The 18,104-nt window shown below is 40.3% G+C and overlaps 1 protein-coding gene across 3 annotated transcripts in view; it reads right to left on the bottom strand.

The window, feature by feature from the left end:
• The window catches only part of LOC126411582 (ankyrin repeat domain-containing protein 13D), a 141,253-nt gene that overhangs the window by 70,698 nt on the left and 52,451 nt on the right, over window positions 1–18,104 (bottom strand). For 2 of the 3 annotated variants that reach the window (XM_050081374.1, XM_050081376.1), the window contains exons 5-8: window positions 10,044–10,187; window positions 9,235–9,303; window positions 5,611–5,791; window positions 2,659–2,884 (exon numbers count right to left, since the gene is read on the bottom strand). In XM_050081374.1, coding sequence (XP_049937331.1) covers window positions 2,659–2,884; window positions 5,611–5,791; window positions 9,235–9,303; window positions 10,044–10,187 — 620 coding nt within the window. The remainder of the gene's footprint in view (window positions 1–2,658; window positions 2,885–5,610; window positions 5,792–9,234; window positions 9,304–10,043; window positions 10,188–18,104) is intronic. The other variant, XM_050081375.1, reaches the window with a different exon arrangement.

Raw genomic sequence — 18,104 nt, 5'->3', positions numbered from 1 at the left:
TGCCTGCTGCAACTTAATATGTCATCTTTCTGGTAGGTAGCAATCTATGTCTTCCTTACATTGTTGGTAAGTATTTGAGACACATAACAGGAAGTATATCTTAAGAAGAGAACGGAGTCAGGTCAGGGATGTCTGTACTATGAAAATTTGTTTTTCTAGTATTAGGTTTGTGAGGACAGGGACTGGAATGAACTGAAGACTTGCAAGATGTCGTTAAAGAAAGAGGCTGACATCTGAAGAATGGAATCTTTATCGTTAGGATATTGAGAGGGGATTCCATGGATAAACAGAGTATTTCAGAATCAGGATGTGGGGTGGTTTTTAGTGAAGGGGTCAGTTAGTAATGGGATTTAGCTATAAGGAGGGGAAAAAATACAAAAGACATCAGCAAGTGATATCGGGAGGAAAACACTGTAGACTAACAACAGAGATAAAGCTGGGATGTCAATGTGAACAGGAAAAAGTGAGAAACATATCAAAGGAAAATAGAAAAATTGACATGTGAGATGACTGTAAAAAGACACGTGAAAAGTTATTTGAGGCATTGGGCTAGGAAACTGCAGAACAAAGTTTTGTAGCACCAAAAGCTCAGTTTCAATGCCTGCTTCCAAATCTCAATCCCCTCTCTCAATATCAGCACCTCTGAATTAGAGAGATGGAAATTGTCCTTACAACACATCCTTCAATCCCGCATTCCTCATGGCGTCGATATCAACTAGCCCCCATTCTATTCTGATCTCTATACCTTTTCTCATGCCTCTGACTTCAATTCATTAGTCTCTAACCACATATTTCTCTCCTGAGCCACCTATCTCCCCCCCCCCCCCCTCCCGCTCCCAAACCTCCAACTCCACTCTATGTGCCATACACAACTACTACTGCATGTGGCAAGATACCTGTTAGATGGTGCTATGACTGCTTATTGTATGTCAACTGACTCACAATGACTGGGCAACATTCCCTTTTCAGTTACTACTTTTAGGCTGGTTGTGTACGGGGACACAGTCAATATAGGTAGGGCAAGCTGTTTTCTGTGTCATGTGCTTTTTAATAGGGGCAGCACGCACTGTCAAGCATGCCTGCCACCTACTTCAACTCCTGCATAGAGCTTGTGGCAGTGGCAACGTGCTGTACAGTGAATTCATTCTACAGCTAATTGTTATGATTTCAGAAGATTCGATAGAACTATTGTGCAGAAATCTTCTTCTGTACCACGTGACTTATCCCAATTGTACGGACAAAACTCTTAAAAATTCAGTGTGTGAGAGGATAGCTGAAGAAATAAGTGAAGTACTGCTACAGAAAATTACCTTAAAAATAAATTAGTACCAGCCAACAAAATAAACATAGTAGCAGCCTTTGGTGAAATTTGCAGCCTGACATTACAAGTAAATTTTACAGCTGTTTCTTATTATAAAAGCTTACATTGCAGTTCTGGCTTGCATTTTTGCTGCAATGGATAAAGTTAGTTTTTAGGTTTTTTTTTGTCACTCTTCAGTGCCTCTGTCACCTTCCTACAACAGCATATTTACTGATGTGTAGTTGTGAACTACATATCCAAACTTTACCACATCATTTACCGACTAATTTCAAGAAGTTTCCTGAATATTCCAAACCAATGTGCATTTGGATTGTTGGCAGTTTCTACTGTTTGTAGTGGTTACACCTGTCTGTAATGAACACTTCGTTGCCATAATTACCAGAAACTTGGCCACTGCACGTCACATCAGATTTTCAAGCAACGGAAATACTTCAACCCCCTTTAGAACACACAGCATTATTACCCCTTAATAGTTTATTTGATCTGGACAGACAATTCAGCTGTTCCACTCCTCCTATTTGCATCTAACAATGTATTTACATTTACATTCCCATCAATAAACAGTCATTAGCCCTATATCAAATGCAGTAAATCTGTGATTCACATCAAATGTTGCTGTTAGTACAGTTGACTTTTGTTTTAAGCCCTGCTGATTTAGAAGGTTTATTTGTAGTCAATCATTTTTAATTTATTGCACCAACAAAGGAACAGTACCGCCACCACCACCAGGTTCCAGTAGGGAATTATGACTACTGTAGCTACACGTACCTGACTTGCACTTTGCTACCCTGCCTTATTTTAGCCAACCTGCCTCTCCTTCACTGTGCTGCACTACAGCCCAGTATATGCCTAGCCTTAGAGTCTTTTGTTTACTTACTACATGTGTCTAATTATAAGTTGTCTGGTGGCTGAATAGGTGTTAGGCAAGAAACGTCATTTTACAAATTTTTCAGTCTTTTTTATATACTCGTTGACTACCCAACACTCTGAATGGCTACAGTCACTCCTTCCATTATTTCTTTTGTGGTATCTTCATTCAATTAAACACAACCAGCGCAATGAATGAAGAAAAACATGGCAACAGTAAATCACACAATTCAAAACAAAATAATTAAGCAAATAATTATTATAAGCTGTTTCCTTTGTAGACCACTGAAGATGCCTACATGTCGGTTATAAAGAAAAACAACATTAAATACAAGAGACAAGCAAGAGTCATCCTCAGCTACAAGACGATCATGAATTATCTATTCCTTTTTTCTACATTTAATTTTTTAAAATTTATGTAGTAGTTTTATAAGATAATGTCTTTACATAAATCTCATGGGGCTACTTACATTATTTGCTTCTGGTACCACTTGTTTTTCTTCCACTTCTGCTATTCCAAGGAATGACTGCAATGGTGTCTTTGGCGATCTCGCTTTTGCTTTATCTGTTTCTGTAAGGTGTTCTGTCCGAGTTTTGGTAACGAGTTCTACATTGCTAGCTCCAAAGACCTTGCATTCATGCCCATTGATTGGTTCACTTTTGTCAGATCGCCATCCCCAAATACCTGACTTATTCCTGAGAACAGATTTTAAGTTAAACAGTATTAAACAGAAGAAATATGAACAACTAAGATGCACAATTTTCTCCACCAGCACTCTACGATGTATTGCAAAAATTTCCTTTATTTTCGCTAACAAATACTTGCATCCTCCAATCGTAGATGAACAATAATATTCAAAGAATGAGCAATAATTAAATGGTTATTAATTCAATCCTGCACATTAAAATTGTTGTTAAAGTACATAAAACAACATAATCTGGCCAAAATCTATTAGAAGTGTCTTAGCGTGTTAATAAGATAAATTCCAACAGGACCTAAGAACATCAGAAAGAAAGCAGTCATCCACAGAATGATGGTTATGATTATTTGGGTTGAGGGAGTGCTCAACATCATGGCCATCACCGTTCTGACGAAAAGTCAACATGAAATCTCATGGGTCTGTCCCCACTTGCGGAGCAGTTTATAATGTACTAAAGTCTGCTGCCCTTCCTTACCAGTTTAGGAATGAGGCCTGACGGTTCACAAAATTTCACCACTCTGCTACCACTGGTATCAGTATCTGCGAGGATGGTGGGCAGATCTCCAGCGAGACCGAGGGCTGCCCTAATATAAGTATACAGGACACATGTAGCCACAATATGCTGAACTGAAAGTGGCACGCCACAAATTTCACAGAATGGTGGATCCTCCTGCCAGAGGAGGAAGCCATGTGTGAAAGGGCTATGCCCAATGCGCAGTCTGGTAAGCAAAACCTCCTTCCGGTGGCGAGCCTGACACGAAAATCCACCAAGCGTTTGTGGTCAACTTGAGCGACCGCAGTTTGTGTCTGACACCTGCAACCAATAAGTCTCCCACTGACGCACAATGCGTCTGTCAGAAAATGAGATTGCAACGGGATGGGACACTGATGGGCAGCACCATCCCAACGTGCTTCCTTGGCAGCTTTGTCAGCCACGTCGTTACCCTATATCTCAACATGGCCAGGTACCCAGCAAAAGATCACCTCCTTGCCACAGCGTTGGAGCCACTGTAAGGAGTCATGGATGAGCTGAATCAGTGGATCTATCGGATACATTTGGTGAAGTGTTTGCAGTGCACTAAGAGAGTCGGAACAGACAAGAAACTCGTACGGTGATGTCTGTGAACCTTCTCCAGTGCCGGCAGAATGCCATGCAACTCCGCATCATAATTTGTAAATTGTTCTGGAAGACGCACTTTAAAAATCCCAACAGGGAAAACCACAGAACAACCGAGAGCATTCTCCTGCTGGGATCCATTTGTATAAATAATGATAAAACTGTGGTACGTACTTAAAACAGATGAAAACAAAGTTGTAAAAACCACATCTGGAGTACAACTTCTCGTGTACTGTGTCAAGCTTAAAATCACTTTGGGCCTCTGAAGACACCAAGGCAGCAGTGCATGCCATCCCTGGGTGTGTATTTTCATGCCCGTAAGATCCAGATCCTTGAGACAGTCCGTAGCACGTATATCAAACGGCTGGGTCGCTTGGGGCTGATTCCTGAACAGACATTTGAAGGTGGGTTGAACCACTGAACTAATGCCAATGACTGAGGTGACGCTGAGATTTTCGGTGCCTGTTAAGCCAAAAGGATATGGTGCCGAATCCAAGGGGGTGGTTCACCAGCCTTTGCACACAGACTCTGAACTGGGCTGGTCCGAAAGGCTCCAGTCGATACCCAAATGCCCTCATGGTGGACAGCATCTAACATCCTGATGTAGGAGGTCAGGCCGATCCATAGACCATGCTGCCATAGTCTAGGTGTGATCGAACAAATGCCCTATAAAAATGCAGGAGCCGGAATCTGTCAGCTCCCCATGTTTTTCTGCCTTATGTTCAACAACTGGAAGCCCTTTGTTCGTAGATCTTTCAGGTGTGGGAACCATGTTAATTTCGAGTCAAATAATAAACCCAAAAAGCGCACAGTGTCTTGAAAATGTAAAATACGGTCTCCCATTGTAAGCTCTGGTTGGCTAAAACTCCAACAAGCATGATTAAAATTGACACACACAGTCTTCTCAGGTGAAAACTGAAAACCAGTTGTCTGGGCCCAAGTTTCCAGCCTCCTAATGGTCAGCTGTAGCTGCCTCGTCATCGCCATAAGATCAGAGGAAGAGTAAAGATTGCAAAGTCATTCACAAACAAGCAGCATCTGACAGGGTTTATGACTGCAGAGGAAATGCCATTGATAGCGATGGCAAACAATTGTACACTGAGGACACTGCCCTGGGGCACACCATTCTCCTGAACAAAGCAATCAGACATGGCATCACCAATGTGATAACGAAAACTCCGGTCCTCGAGAAAGGATTGGATCAGAAGCAGTAGGCGTCCACGTAGTTCCCATTCTTGAAGTTGGCAAAGGACGTTGTACCTCCAAGTAGTGTCATACGCCTTTTCAAGGTCAAAATACACACAAACTAAATGGTTTCAGCATAAGAAGGACTCCTGTATCACCACCTCCAGTGAATAAGAAGGACTCCTGTATCACCATCTCCAGTGAATTAAGTTGTCAAGACTGGAATGGTAACGCCTGAAACCGCACTGGGAGCGGCTAAGGTGACCTCGGGACTCGACAGCCAGATGAGGCGGCAGTTTGAAACATTTGATGTTCTTTTACTGGCATTTCCTGCAATATCTATTCTATCTGTTGATCTTGTATTTACATTTACTGATAATAAAAGTTATTATCTGATAGTGTGCATTACTATCACCTACCTTTCAAAACTAATTTTATCCGTATCTATATAAGTTGTAACAATAGGTGTTGTAAGACGTGACGAAATTGCTTCTTCTGACGGTTGTAGGAACTGAAGTTCTTCTGGAGATATCATACGCATCTGTTCAACATAGACTTGTTTTGTCTCATGATCCACTTCCATCATAACAGCAGAATCACCTGATAAAATATTCAAAGACAGAGCCTGTGATCACTTTGTTTGCACTAGTGCACAAGAAGCTATGAAGTTTGACATCTATTTTTCAGGAACCAAAGGAGGAGGAGGAGGAGGAGGAGGAGATGAAAAAGAGTGAAGGAGATGGAACGCAGAAGTGTGTGTGTGTGTGTGTGTGTGTGTGTGTGTGTGTGTGTGTGTGTGAAATGATTTAAATAAAGGTAATGTAAACTCCAATACTGATAGAGTTATTTAAGTCCAACATGTTATAACTACTCTTCCACGATCAATTTGTCTTTCTCCTGCTCTTAATGCCTAACAAGGAATCAAGATTCTGAATACCTAGGAATAAATTAGATACTAAATTTATGTATGATTCAAGGAACACCTCATATCATCATAGCAAAAAGGAAATCTGTAGTTGAATCTGGAAGGGTCGAGGATAATCGAAAAACTACTTTATAAATACCGCATATTTTTGCATATCCTTTTTCGCAGCACTGCAAGTAATCACACTGTACATAGCACAAAAAAAACACTTAACATTTCATCAAGAAACTTAATGTATTAGAGACAAACGATGGATTTATGTAATTAGCAGTAGTATACACAAAAGTATCTCACAAAACAAATATATCATTGCAAAATTTTTTTCATCAGGTTTAACTTGACGATGGACTAAATCAATTGAACTTTATATCCTATTGTTTTGCATTTGCTTACTTGCGGATTAGAATCAAGGGGCACAAATATCAGTTTTGCGGCACTGTAAAGTCAGTGTAAACTCTCAAACATAAACTTGCTTCTACCACTATGAAATACGTGCAATCCAATATCACATGTATTTAACATACAGTTGAAGCATTGTAGCACCAAAAACTATGCTACTTTCAATATCAGAACAAATCATCGAAGTAAATTTTACAAGGTATGCACACTCAACTCATCGTGTAGCAGCATAGTATTTCTTTAGTGCTGTACATAAGAAGCACCTAATTACTGACCTAAGCAATCAAACAGAAAAAGTACATCTCAGAACTATTTGTCCATACACATCATTTTGCTTAGTAATTCCATGGTGCAACGATTTTTAAAAAATCATTTATTACTGTACATGCCTTAATTTATGCCCATAACAAATGTCAAAATATATCCTATTATCTAACAGTGAGTGGCAATATCTTCTCATGACCACTGCTGAAGTTGATTTCAAAAAATTTGAAGCAGAAATATTAGTTCTAGGGTGTAAAAAGGACCTTATCAAAATGTGGAACACTTTATAATTGTGTGGATAGAATATAAGGAAAAACATGAAAGGGAAAACTATTATTTTATTATGAGGGAGGGGAAAATCATCTAAACATATTCCCATTAACCAAGATGTCAGAGCATACACCTTCCTTCTTACAAAGGCTTAAGCCAACTAAAAACCAAACCAAACATGTCTAGATATGTAGGACGAGATTTTAAGAGCAATTAAACCTTACAAAGGACCACATCACATCACTATTATATATTTTGATAATAATGTTGGAGAGTTCAATCCCTTTCTCCCTAAAAGTGTCTCAAATTACATTCATGCCAGTGGTTCACTGGGCACTGACTGATCCTTGCATATGAGCCTTAGAGTAAGATGGATTTTCTTCAATTTGGGGTATTAGTCGACACACACACACACACACACACACACACACACACACACACACACACACACACACGTAACTTTAATAATTTGATACAAGCAGTTATACAAACAAAAATTGATTATTGTAGATATCAACAATTTCTGCACTGAATCATAGGAAAGCTAATACAACACAATGAAGAGAAGTTTATCATACATTTCAATGATGCAACATTCTGCAAATATACGAATACAACCACTCTTCGTAAAAGGGGCAGCCTATAAATTACATTAATGCAACATTTTTACTCTATGCAACAGTGATAATGTTAAATTGTAAACATTATACTAATATGAAAACAAAAGGTAAACAAGAAAATTTGATGAAGGCTGAGATATTATTGGACCTCCAATAAAGGAACTGAAAATACTACTACTTCCTAATGAATTCCACTACCTACACTTGTTTGTAGTAGAGTTATATCTTTGAAAAATTCACTAATTTTATGCTTGAGAAGAAGACCACTCTGGGAACAACTGACACACACACACACACACACACACACACACACACACACACACACACACACACAATCTGACACCATGTACAGGATCTCAGGTCTCCTCATCAATAACTGGAAAAGAGAAGGCTGAACTGAAAGCAGACTGGATTGATGTTGCTCAGAGAGCCAAATTTATAGAGTTATAATGCTAATTTCAGCCAGTCATGATGAACCTGTAGAATTAATGTCACTAGAACCAATGTGTTACTGCATCCCCTTCCTCTTTTTCAATCCCACAATAGATACAGTTCAGCAAACTGCATTTAGTATATGAAAACAGTTATATGTAAGTCTGAGGACAAATAAAATGTAAAGATAATACTTATGAAACCTTTGCTCCCGTAATTTCCAGTTTTTGAAGATACAAATGAAAATAAAGTCATCAACACAGATTTAATATGCTGAAACTCTCAAAAATCATAAGCAATATCTATTTACATCATGTGTCAACATTTACTTTCTTTCATGGCTTTTAGTTCCTGAACATTTCATCGAATTATCTTTACTGTATAAAACAACTTAAACACCTGTGCAAACCTGCAGTTTCATGCACTTCAAAATGTATTTTGTCTTTTAGATTTAAAAACTACTTGAAACCCTGGGCAATGACCGAGTAAATGACCAACAAAGATTTTGTGTAAAAATTATACTCAATAAGAAATGGAAGAAAAGCCATATCCAAAACAATGGTCAACTTGGACAGAATCAGAACCAATTAAATACCTGCAAAGAACACACAAAATACAACACTTTTCAACAGTGATTACAGAAACCCAATACATGAACAGACCTAAACTTCTGATGTGTTAAATGTAATTTTTAAAAATTCTTCTTACAATTTGTTTCTTGTATGCAGAGACTGGTGATACTTCAGTCTGCATTACAAACCATTTCACAGTTAAAAGAACAAACGAATATCACATGTACTTCATTGAAACATGCCCATCAAACCACCAAAGAAGCACAAATGAGAAATGCAAGGAAAATCAAGCAAACATTTACGTTTGATGAGGCTACTTTGGTAATACCTGTAATGAACCAAAACTTTGATCACATCGTGAAATTCCATACAATCTACAGGGATTAATACTTGAAATTAAACTTCCAGTGCCAGAGAACCAAACTGAATTAAATTTACTTTCTAAGACATTTCAACAACTTCTGCAGGAAAGTGCTTTACAGCTAGAGTGCTACAAAGAGTACAAGAAGCAACTCAATGCAAAAATAAAAGAAAAATGTATTTGGCCGAAATTCTCATCACCTGTTTCAGCTGTCTGCAGTTTGAAAATATAGCTTCTATCACAGCGGATCACTGTGGGAGTTGCTATGTCTGTTGAAATTAAGAAATAACACATACAGTAAGTCTATCCAGCATCCAAATACATGTCAACAATTTAGCTATTCATTTTATACTTCCCTTTTTTCAGCAACTGAAATAACTGATCAGGAAGTCCAAGTAGAAGAAAAACATGATGTGTGAAAAGTGTTATATTTCTATTCATTGCATTACCATAACAAGGATAAGTCACTACTTATTGGACATTTTCTCCCTGCTTTCCCTTTTACAGAACAAAACGAATGAGATCACATGTAAAATGGGATTAGTTTGCAGACGTGAAATATTTTCAGTAAACTCCTATTTAGCTGGATTCTTATCAATGATGGTAACATAATCAGAAGCTTGTGGAAATATCTACAAACTCTTTTACAGATAACAGAGCTGTAAGAAATAAAGTTGTATGGAGACAGAGAGTGGAATAAAGATCCAACTCCTTGATAACCTGCTCATTTACAACACTGTACTTTTTGCTTTTAACTTCAGCCAGTAATGATGTAGCAAGTATTAATGAAACATAAGAGCACGATGTGTAGCTGGTTCTAAACAAATTAAAAAAAGAAGTGACATTTAGTCTTCTAAGCAGAAAAACTAAGTTTTATTGAAACCAAAACATTATTATATAATGCAGTAAAAGTAACAAGTTCAACAACAAATTTATTACAGAATTACTACATTTAACAAAGCTACAAAATGCATAAACTATTGTCATAAGTCAAATGTGGACAACTTACTTTGTCCTTTAAATATATAGCTCCTATTTCCTCTCTGCCAGTTAGTCTGGTCAAATCCAAGAAGAGTAGTATCAATCCGTACATTTGAGCCTTGTTTATACACTTTATAGGTATCACTTGGACACATCCGAGATACCAGTGGTACTGCAAAAAAACAAACTTTTTATTCAAGTACTCATTGAAATGAACTAATTTTAAACAAAACCAATACTTGTGTTGATAGTCGGTGCTGAGTAATATAACTGGTGAACACAGTGCCACTTGTGTCTCCATTAATATATACTACAAAAGCTGCTTCATAGGTCAGGGGGTGCACTACACAAAGGAAGCAGCTACTCAGTGAAATAGAGTATTTGTGGAATACACGTAGGGGTTATTTAGGCAAGGTTTCAGTTTGTTATCCTTCACATACACACACAGAAATATCATAAAAATGTTTTACTAACAAGGGGAGGGCTTGGGGCAGATCTCACCAATTTGGTTCAAACTGTGGATAGAACCAGGCAGACAACCCTTCCAAAAGAGTATCTCACTTCACTGGGTCACAGGAAAAGAGAAAACGCTCTCTGAAGATATTCAAGTACAATGTAAGGGATTTTAAGCAACAATGTTTCTGTTAGTGCTGTGGTGCAACAATGGTCAAGAGCATCGAATGTCAATTCACAGGCTTGTGTTCAATTCAATTGTGGTTGCTTCCTCCTCTCCCCCCCCCCCCCCCCATTTTATATTAATTCTTGCACTGTTAGTCTGTAACTTAAAAAAATTAAATGTATTTAGAGCACTCAGTTTATATATGTAAAATTAGTATATTCAATTTCATTACAATACTTAATTAATTAATATATTTAAAAAGTCAATTTACATAACTGGGCAAAGATTTAAATGAAAGTAAACATTCTGAAAATTGTAGCAGTTAATTATCTGCTTTTTATTTATTATTAAAAGTTACATAATATTTTTATGGTGATAAAGATTGAAGAAAAACATTTGAAACATACATAGTGTTCACACCATGCACATTTTATGAAACCATTTCTTTTAGTTACAATGTTTATTCCAAAATATTTCAGTGGAAAGCAAACTTCATGCAAGTTTTTAAATTAAGGTATTTTAATTTAAATGAAGGAATTTGTTATTATTTTAATGTTGTTTCCGAGAATTTTCCTGGACGATGACCACATCCTCTCTGATGGCTCCACCGTCACTATCCCCATGGAACATTCCCCGTGCCATATCCTCACACACCCCAAATCCTCCTACCATTCCCAAGAACCAGCTACAAAATGAGTGCAACCCCCCCCCCACCCCCCCCACCCAAAAAAACACCCAATACCACTCTGGACTGTAGCAACTGAACCACATTCTTCCCCAGGGCTTTGATTAGCTATCAAGATGCCCTGAAATTAGGGACAGCCTACCCAAGATCCTTCATACCCCTCTGGAAGTAGTGTTCCATCATCCAACCAATCTCCACAACATCCCAGCACATCTTTATACCACTTCCACACCCAACCCCTTCCCACAGTAATCATATCCCTGTGGAAGCCCCAGGTGCAAGGCCTGCACAATCCATCCACCCAACACTTCCTATTCCAGTCCTGTCACAGGCTTAGCCTACCCCATGTCCGGGCCACCTGTGAAAGCAGCCATGTCACATACCAGCTCTGCTTGAATCACTGCTCAGCTTTTCCTACTGGTAGACTACTAACTTGCTATCCACCATGACAAATGGCCATTGCTAAACTGTAGCCAAGAGCAAATTGGATCATCCTGTTGCACAATATGTAGCTGGACATAACATGCTTTATTTTAATGGCTGTTTCACAACCCAGACTGTCTGGCTTCTCCCCTCCACCACCAGCTTTTCTTAATGGAACAGATGGGAGTTATCCTTACACAACACATTCTCCACTCCCAAAATTATCTCTGCCTCAACCTATGGTAACTTACTGTCCCCACACCCCTAACCTAGTTCCACATCTTCCTTCTGTGCCATCACCTACTCCCAACTCACATTCCCTCACTCTCAGTGCACACTGTTCTCCATCAATGCAGGCATCAATCCTTTCCCCTTCTCTGGTTCTCTCCTTTCTGCTCCCTTTTTTCCCTTCCCACCCTCCCCAACAGCCTCCCACACTGCACCAGGTATCCCCATCTGCCACCTCTAAACCCTGCATGCTCTGCCAGGCAGCACTGTTTCCTCTTCCCTCACCCATATCCTGCTATCCCTCCCCCTTCTGCACTCTACTATGGATTGTTGCTCCCATTTTACATGTTTCAGTTTATGTCTAGCCTGAACAGCCAGAGCTATAACTGTCGTGTGTGTGAGGTGTGCTTCCTTGAGAGAATGTATGTGTGTGTGTGTGTGTGTGTGTGTGTGTGTGTGTGTGTGTGTTTTCCTCCCTTCTGATTTAGACTTTGGCCAAAATCTAAATGGGTAACAGTCTTTTCATTGTGTCTATCTGCAACTCATGCGTCATCTTCATGGTGAGTAGCACTTTATCCTTCACGTAATTGTTGATGTTCTAACATGGACTTTCCATTGTTTGAAATTAATATGAATAATTTCAATAACCTGCTCTGCAATTGTTTGACTCATAGCTATTGCTAGAGGACCCCCAAACACAGGACTTTTGGTGATCATGCCTTTTTAACTGAAAAAGTGTCATGAAAAGCGTTCGTGAAATTCTTTTTTAAATCTTCATCTAAAGTTGCAGCTTTGATATTTTCATGATACACTTTACTTGTGATAATTCTTCTAGCATTTCTGTTTTCCAAAAATACAATACTTTTTATTAAAAAATCACCACAGGCATGTGTTGAGATGCCTTTCACAACTAAAGAGACCACCATTATATGTTGGAAAATAGTCAAAATCACGAATCAGCAAAAACATATCTCATTAAAAGACGAAGAAGAAGAAGAAGAAGAAAGCAGTGAGAAGCAAGAATGGAACTCAACTCAGTGAATTGGCAAGTACTGCACTAGACCACTTTGCTACGGGTCTGACAAGAACACTTATTTACAATCCCTCACACTCTACTCAAAAAGCTTTACACCATCCATGGTTGAGAGCAGTGGGGACAGAGCGGGGGAGGATCGCCACTTAAAAAATGTCGATGGCTAAAAAGACAGCGCTCTATCCGAAGCCTAGTTAAAATTACCTCCTCCCAACAACAAGGCCGGGAGGAAGAGGTCAAAGCACAGGGAAGAGGTTTTACATCGCGTAATTTATTATCGGGTAGCAAGACCACTGTGTATGCCATAAAAGAGCAATATGGCGACATAAAACGCTATGTAGGTTGGCTATGGGAACCATGCGAACAGTGGGCTGAGGAAGAGAGACTGCAGCCTTGGCCGCTATATCGGCTGCCTCGTTTCCACGGATTCCAACATGCCCTGAGATCCAGAGGAATGCCACAGACGCCTCCCAAGTGGAGCAAGTCCTGAATACGGTGGACCAGAGGGTGGACGGGATAAAGAGCTTGGAGGTTGAGGAGAGAGCTGAGCAAATCCGAGCATATAATATACTGTAGCTGCTTATGGCGAAGGATGTATTGGGTAGCCTGGAGAACAGCTTAAAGCTCCACAGTAAAAACTGAACACTGGTCGGGAAGCCAAAATCTATTAGGGGTGTTGCCAACAATGTAGGCACTCCCAAGACCAAATGTGGTTTTTGAGCCCATCAGTGCAAATAAATGTGGCATCCTCCATTTGTGCGCATAGAGCAGCAAATGACCGAATATAAACTATCGGGGGGGGGGGGGGGGGGGGGAGGGGGTGTAACTACAGTTGGGAAGCTGACAAAGGTCACAGAGCAGGCTGGTCCGGCGACAGAGCCTAGGTGGCACCATACCCCATTTGTCCACAATGTTTTACGAAAGTGGAATGAAAGAGAACATAGCAGTTGGCGGAAGTGGACTCCTGGTGATTGTAGAGAGGAAAGGCGGCCTGCATACCCTAAATCCAAGGAGGCATCGAAAAAAAGGGTGTGGGTCGGATGAGTAGGCATGGAAGACAGACGACTAGCGTAACAACTCAGTAGGACAGCTTGCCGATTGGACAGCATAGGCTCAGCAGTCTCGGCGTAAAGGCTGTTGATGGGGGTAGTCGAGATGCCGAAGAATAGACGGTCGTGAAGAGGAGTAAACTATGCTTCCATAGTCCAATTTTGAACACACTAAGGCACGATATAGGCAGGAGGAGGACCAGTAAGTCCACTCCCCAGGAGGTACCACTCAGAACACGGAGGGTGTTTAGGGGTCACAGACAGCGAGCCAAAAGATATGAAATGTGGGAAGACCAACACAGTTTACTGTGATACACAAGGCCCAAGAATTTAGCGACATCTGCAAACGGAAGGTCGACAGCGGCTTGATGTAGGGAAGGCAGAGGAAACTCTGTACAATGCCAAAAACTTACACAGACGGTCTTACTGGGAGAAAAGCGGAAGCCGGTTTCGATTCTCCATGAGTGGAGGTGATTGAGACATTTTTGAAGATGTCGTTCAAGAAGGCTGGTCCACTGAGAGCAGTAACAGACTGCAAAATGTTAGACAAAGAGGGAGCCCGAGAAGGTGGGAAGGAGACAATCCATAATTGGATTTACGGCGATGGCAAACAGTACAACACTTAGCACGGAGCCCTGGGGCACCCCATTTTCTTGGGAGAAAGTGCGGGAGAGAGTAGTGTTCACCCACACCTTAAATGTGTGCTCTGTCATAAATTCATGAATAAAAAGGGGTAGTCGACATCAAAAGCCCCAAGAGAACAGTATGCGGAGGATGCCTGTCCTCGAACAGGTATCGTATGCCATCTCCATGTCAAAAACTATTGCTACCATTTGGAGTTTTCTGAGAAAATTGTTATGATTCAAGTGGAGAGAGCAAAAAGATGGTCAACTGCAGAACGATGCTTTCGGAAACCACATTGGGCAATATGTGTCCACTGAGGAATCAGGTATATGTCATTCGGAGGCGACTTCAACCTACCTAGTATAGACTGGGATGTCTATGGATTCATTACAGGTGGTACAGACAAGCCGGCGTGTGAATTACTTTTGAACACATTATCCAAAAACTGTCTTGAGCAGCTAAAACGACAGCCAACGTGTAATGGAAATATTTTAGATCTGGTAGCCATGAACAGACCAGACCTCATCAACGGTGTCAGTGTTGAGACAGGGATTAGTGATCATGATGGTGTCATTACGACTATGGTTACGAAAGTTAAAAAGTCGGTCAAGAACGCTAGGAGAGTATTCTTACTAGAAAGAGCAGATAAGCAGTTGTTAGCATCCCTCTTAGTAAATGAATCAACTTCATTTACTTCCGGTACGATGGACGTGGAAGAATTATGGGCAAATTTTAAACACATTGTAAATCACGCATTGGACAAGTATCTGCCGAAAAAATGGGTTACGGGCGGAAAAGACCCACTGTGGTTTAACAGCGCAATTCGGAGAATGCTCAGGAAACAAAGGCAGTTGCACTCGTGGTACAAGAAAGATTGGGAGAATGGGGACAGGTAAAAGTAAGTAGAGATTTGTGCTGCTGTAAAATGAGCGATGCACGAAGCATTCAACCACTACCACCGTCATACCTTAGCAAAAGATCTTGCTGAAAACCCAAGGAAATTCTGGCCGTACATAAAATCAGTAAGTGGGTCGAAGGCTTCCATCCACTCACTCACTGATCAGTCTGGCCTGGCAACGGAAGACAGCAAAACCAAAGCAGAAATTTTAAATTGAGCATTTGAGAAATCTTTCACACAGGAGGATCGTACAAACATACCGCCGTTTGAGTCTTGTACAGATTCCCGTATGGAGAACATAGTGATAGACAGCCCTGGGGCTGTGAAGCAGCTGAATGGGTTGAAAATAAATGAATCGCCAGGTCCTGATGGGATTTCAATTCAGTTTTACAGAGAGTACTCTACTGCATTGGCTCCTTACTTAGCTTGCATTTATCGCGAATCTCTTGCCCAACGTAAAGTCCCGAGCGACTGGAAAAAAGCGCAGGTGACGCCTGTATATAAGAAGGATAGAAGGACGGATCCTCAAAATTACAGACCAATATCCTTACCATCGGTTTATTGCAGGATTCTAGAACATATTCTCAGTTCGAATATAATGAATTTCCTTGAGACAGAGAAGTTGCTGTCCACGCATCAGCACGGCTTTAGAAAGCATCGCTCCTGCGAAACGCTACTTGCCCTTTTTTCACATGACATCTTACGAGCCATGGATGAAGGGTATCAGACGGATGCCATATTCCTTGACTTCCAGAAAGCGTTTGACTCGGTGCGCCACTACAGACTCCTAACTAAGGTACGAGCATATGGGATTGGTTCCCAAGTACGTGAGTGGCTCGAAGACTTCTTAAGTAATAGAAACCAGTACGTTGTCCTTGATGATGAGTGTTCATCGGAGGTGAGGGTATCATCCGGAGTGCCCCAGGGAAGTGTGGTAGGTCCGCTGTTGTTTTCTATCTACATAAATGATCTTTTGGATAGGGTGGATAGCAATGTGTGGCTGTTTGCTGATGATGCTGTGGTGTACGGGAAGGTGTCATCGTTGAGTGACTGTAGGAGGATACAAGATGACTTGGACAGGATTTGTGATTGGTGTAAAGAATGGCAGCTAACTGTAAATATAGATAAATGTAAACTAATGCAGATGAATAGGAAGAAGAATCCTGTAATGTTTGAATACTCCATTAGTAGTGTAGCACTTGACACAGTCATGTCGATTAAATATTTGGGAGTAACATTGCAGAGCGATATGAAGTGGGACAAGCATGCAATGGCAGTTGTGGGGAAGGCGGATAGTCGTCTTCAGTTCATTGGTAGAATTTTGGGAAGATGTGGTACATCTGTAAAGGAGACCGCTTATAAAACACTAATACGACCTATTCTTGAGGACTGCTCGAACGTTTGGGATCCCTATCAGGTCGGATAGAGGGAGGACATAGAAGCAATTCAGAGGCAGGCTGCTAGGTTTGTTACTGGTAGGTTTGATCATAACACGAGTGTTACGGAAATGCTTCAGGAACTCGGGTGGGAGTCTCTAGAGGAAAGGAGGCGTTCTTTTCGTGAATCGCTACTGAGGAAATTTAGAGAACCAGCATTTGAGGCTGACTGCAGTACAATTTTACTGGCACCAACTTACATTCTGCGGAAAGACCACAAAGATAAGATAAGAGAGATTAGGGCTCGTACAGAGGCATATAGGCAGTCATTTTTCCCTCGTTCTGTTTGGGAGTGGAACATGGAGAGAAGATACTAGTTGTGGTACGAGGTGCCCTCCGCCACGCACCATATGGTGGATTGCGGAATATGTATGTAGATGTAGATGTAGATCCTGATATATCTGTTAATATTCTATCAAAACTTTTCAGGTGGTATGCTGGTTTCTACACAACTCAGCGCAATGTCTGATATCTTCATCGCTCATTGCCCTTTCTCTGAAAACCAATCAAAACACTCTTCAAAATTAGACTAAAGTCAAATAAATAATTTTGAGCTTTTAAAACCAGGGGCCTTTAATGTGAAAACTGTGATGACACTGTTCCATAGAAGATGATTACCATTGTAACCACAGTCTGCTGTGGCTCCTATCCCCATCAGTCACACCTACTCTCCACCACCCACTTAAGCAGGAAATTACCATCAACAAAAAAACTAACTTCAAACTGGCCAGTGTTACTACAATTTTTTTTAACCAGCACAGACATTCAATTTGTATCTCTTGTCTCTCTAAGCAACTTCTGAGTATGTTCTGTAACACACAGGTCAGCTTCTCAGAGGTTCAAATAATTTCTTAAAATAAAGATTCAATTTAACCAACAACAAGCAATTACTAACTAAACCACTTAAGGAGCATGCAAATACATATGATAAACACAAATTAAGTGTAAGTTTGAAGGAAGAACAAAATAATTGGTTTTTAAGTGCAACAAAAGTACTGGCTTTAATTCATGAGTACACCACTTACTGCAGAACAGCTAAATCAACCCCACAAACAATGTCAAATGCATCGTACGAAAAAGGTTTCATGGCCAGT

Source organism: Schistocerca serialis, chromosome 1 (genome assembly GCF_023864345.2).
Source record: "Schistocerca serialis cubense isolate TAMUIC-IGC-003099 chromosome 1, iqSchSeri2.2, whole genome shotgun sequence".
In the NCBI taxonomy this organism is placed as follows: Eukaryota; Metazoa; Arthropoda; class Insecta; order Orthoptera; family Acrididae; genus Schistocerca; species Schistocerca serialis.
This window is presented reverse-complemented; position numbering and strand designations above follow the sequence as displayed.